General features: G+C 32.5%; 1 protein-coding gene across 2 annotated transcripts; it reads left to right on the plus strand.

Moving 5' to 3' along the window:
* Nucleotides 1-383: 383 nt before the first annotated feature.
* Nucleotides 384-3,027, plus strand: LOC126909297 (uncharacterized). Of its 2 annotated transcripts, none has more exons than XM_050691713.1 (3): nt 384-968; nt 1,074-2,670; nt 2,740-3,027. In XM_050691713.1, the coding sequence occupies exons 2-3, from the start codon at nt 1,978-1,980 to the stop codon at nt 2,875-2,877; spliced, it is 831 nt and encodes a 276-aa protein (XP_050547670.1). In that variant the 5' UTR covers nt 384-968; nt 1,074-1,977; the 3' UTR covers nt 2,878-3,027. The 2 variants fall into 2 exon arrangements, with proteins under 2 accessions (XP_050547670.1, XP_050547671.1); XM_050691714.1 differs by having other exon boundaries at nt 384-756.
* Nucleotides 3,028-3,787: the final 760 nt, after the last annotated feature.

Raw genomic sequence — 3,787 nt, forward strand, 5'->3', positions numbered from 1 at the left:
GTATTACATTTAAAGTCGCTCCCCCACCACCAGCAACCACGAGTCATCACTGCGTTTATCATTTAATGTATACATTACATTGAAATAGTGTACGTCAAGTAGCGACCGCCGCCACCACACTTGACTATTCCTTGAACGATTTGTAACAAACTCTATTAAGACAATTGGGTGTGAGGTGCGCACAATGTTTGAAACCCAATGAAAACTAACCTAAGTCAGGGGAGGGGGATTTCCTCAACATGTCGTAATGAGCGACGGGGTAATGAAACTTAACTTGAAACCAACCGCCATATTATAATCCCACATTACCGTCAACATTTTACGAAAAATAATTGCTGTTTCTAAGAATTTTTATCATTGCCTACCAGACGCATAGCTAAGCATGTTTCAAACATAAAAGGTACCGCCATATCATAATCCACATTACCGTCTACATTTTATAAGAACAAAGACAACGTCTGTCGTTATGGCATAATAAATTCTAAGAAATTTATCATGGGTAACCAGACGCTTAGGTAAGCATATTTCAAACATCAAAGAGGTCGCCGCATAAAAATGTCGTATGAATCTTATCATCGGATGCCAGACGCTTAGGTCAGCATATTTCCAAAGATGTTACAATATATTAATGGTCACTGCCGTATGGATTTTATGAGAAAAATGGCAACGTTGTCTTTTTTCACGCCTACGCGTTTTATGAGAACAATGGCAACGTTTGTCGTTATGGAATTTTATTACAGTCTACCAGACGCTTAGGTAAGCATATTTCCGACATTGTTTGTGTTGTACCTGTTTAAACCAACCAAAACTTGTCTAAACAAGATCTTTGACCCCTATAAAAGAACGTCACATCAAATTCAGGATCATTCACTCATTATCTTTTCCAAAGCGATTATACCAAAAACCATTTGCTTGTTTATTTCTATTTGTTGTCCTAAAGAATTTCTAAGACTTTTGATATAAAATAAGTAAGTAATACATTTATATATATTTTTCATTTAAACTATTTTCTACTGACTTTGGTTACTAGTTATGTTTAGAGTTGTTAAATATTTATTAATTTTTTATTTTAGAATGGAGCAATTAAAGAAACAGTTGAACGATCAGAGTACATTAAAAAGATATTCAAAATTAAGTGATTTGGAGGAACACACGCCATACAAAATCATATCTATGAAAAATACAAGCACACGAAATGGGGTTGTCGTTGTTGGTTGTCTATTCAACAATATGAATGTGTTTATCCCGAGATTGAAATTAACTAATGAAGAAATCGAAGCTTACAATATCAACAATGATGATAACAAAATACATTTATTATATAGAGGCAAAAGTGGAAATGCATATTTGTTTGATTTTCAGTAATTTGTTAATATTTTTCCTTGTTTTTTAAACTTATTTATATAAAAAAATAAAAAAAACTTAGTATCATAAACTTGTAAGATTTAAAATTCAATAATATATACTATTTTTTTTATTTTATACAATTTTGTCATATTTATTTAAACTTTATGCCTTTGTGTATAATAAAAGTCTATAGTACTAAGCAGTGCAAAGAAGAGTTTTACACATTAAATAGCAAATTTACTATACGCTATGGTATTTTTAGCAGGTTGTACTATGTATGGCATGTAGTAGGCTGTTTATAAAAGTAGTAGGGACACTGTGTCGGTTTACCGAACAGCATGTCCTGGAATCGTATAATCTCGATACAACAAGTCTGAACATGTTAAAACCTGTCTGAACGCGTTCAAATCCCTGTTCATCCTGTTTGAACCCCGTCTGCTTGTGTTTACAACTGTTTGTATCATATCTAACGACGAAAATTTGACTATTAATTACTATTGGGTTTAAATTAGTTAATAACTTCACCGTGGTGTAAGCATAGCGCTCTAATCGTTATAAGATTTTCTATATAAACAGACGTTACTTTAACTTGTTGGTAATGTGTTAAGTCGATATTTGTATACTTTAAGAATGGCTGGTTCTCTCGCTACAATTGCCAAATTCTATAACAAACAAACATTTGCTAAACCCCAACCTCACAGTGAATTAATCGATTGCACTGATTACGTTTTGAATTTCAATCCTCGTAAATTCGTTCAGATAGGATTGGATCCAAAAGATCGATTTAACGTAACTATTCGTTTACTATCGTCAACCCGTTACATACTTATAACGATAGATTTCCTACAACGGATTTATACGTTGATGGGTAATATTCTGTCGCTAATTTTCGACCCTGTATCAAGACAAAAGATTATTTTACTCAAGGATGAATACGTCACACTCTCAAAGACTACGTTTCAAGGAGAGTCTTCGCTAGTCTTTGAATCACAAGCACAAGATGAATGCCGAGTGTTACTCACCCAATCAGACATTTTAAAACTCAGCGCTTTGGAATGTTGTATCTTTGAGACTATCAATCAAAAGATGACTGTAATTCAACCATTGGTTCTACAACAGTTGGAACAGATGGCTCAATATATGAAATCTCAGTATGAAGTAAATGTGGAAAACAAATGTATGTTGATCAATGCGGTTTCGGATTATACGATTAGAAATAGTTTACCCAATAGCGATCTGAGCTACATAAGCCAAATAAAACAATTTGCGAGCCAGCAGTTGGAACAACGGTGGACGATGCTGGAAAAATATACTAAAGAAATGGTGAATTACATTTTTTTTTTTTCTAACTGAGTAGAACGTAATTAATAAATATAAATAATTTTTTTTCAGTCTTCTAACGGAGAAAACGTATGCTCGACATTTTTTGGGTCGCTGGCCGATGATATACAGTTGGAACCAATCATACCATCAAATACAAATAACCAAGAAATACCAACAGTAGTTGTTAGTAATAGCTATCCGTCGTAAAACGACAAGTATCTAAAACATGTATATAATTTAAAAAAAAAAAAAAAAAAATTGTTTAAAATAAACGTATGTTGCATTGACATGTGCTATTATTATTATATACTGAGACATTGTGAAAATCTCGTTTTCAACGTAACTTGTAATTAAAATTATAATGGGTACAAAGACTATAAATATGTTTAAAGAATAATGTTTAAAATAATGATTATTATCTAGGATTTTATTTCTATCATATGAAAAAAACTATGTTTCTATAAAACTCAAATCATTTTTCTTCTTCAGAAAGGTTAAAACATGGTCAAAAACCTAGCTGTATGATACATGTAAAATACAGTAGGGTATTCTTAGAGTTTTGGTGGATAATACTTTACCATCAAAATGTGACATCTCATTACGTATCTATAGTTTAAATACTATGGCATCTTACACGTACAACTATTGTACCGTACAGAAGAGAAAAAAACGTTGTAGTATATATCTGTAAATATATATATATATATATTTACAAATATGTACACGCATATACATATATTTTTTAGAAAAAATACAATTTCTTACTACATTATGTTACATTAAAAAAATGTTTTAAAACTACTTATATACATGTATATTTACAAAAAAAATTTTCAATTATTGACGATATTTTTTTTTACAATGATAAGAACTTAAAAACTATAGGTCTTCCGGTGGTGGTATAGCATAATGCCCGTGGGCCAACTTGGTTGTACGTAAAGTCCGTACCTCGTGCTCAAACGAACGGATTGACACGTTCTGTCGGTACGGAGTGTAGGGTAGCGATAATGTCGGTGGACACTCACCACCACGTATAACTCCGATGACCGCACGGGCATTCTCTCCAGCCAATGCTCGTTTTGACGCATCGTCACCATCACCATCGTCTTTGAACAAA

Source organism: Daktulosphaira vitifoliae, unplaced genomic scaffold (genome assembly GCF_025091365.1).
Source record: "Daktulosphaira vitifoliae isolate Bord-2020 unplaced genomic scaffold, ASM2509136v1 Scaffold_243, whole genome shotgun sequence".
Classification (NCBI taxonomy): Eukaryota; Metazoa; Arthropoda; class Insecta; order Hemiptera; family Phylloxeridae; genus Daktulosphaira; species Daktulosphaira vitifoliae.

Bases quoted from the DNA above. Each gene is read 5' to 3' on its own strand.
- LOC126909297 (XM_050691713.1), top strand. From the start codon at position 1,978: ATGGCTGGTTCTCTCGCTACAATTGCCAAATTCTATAACAAACAAACA. The intron at 2,671-2,739 runs GTGAATTACATT...ATTTTTTTTCAG, and splicing joins AAAAATATACTAAAGAAATG to TCTTCTAACGGAGAAAACGT.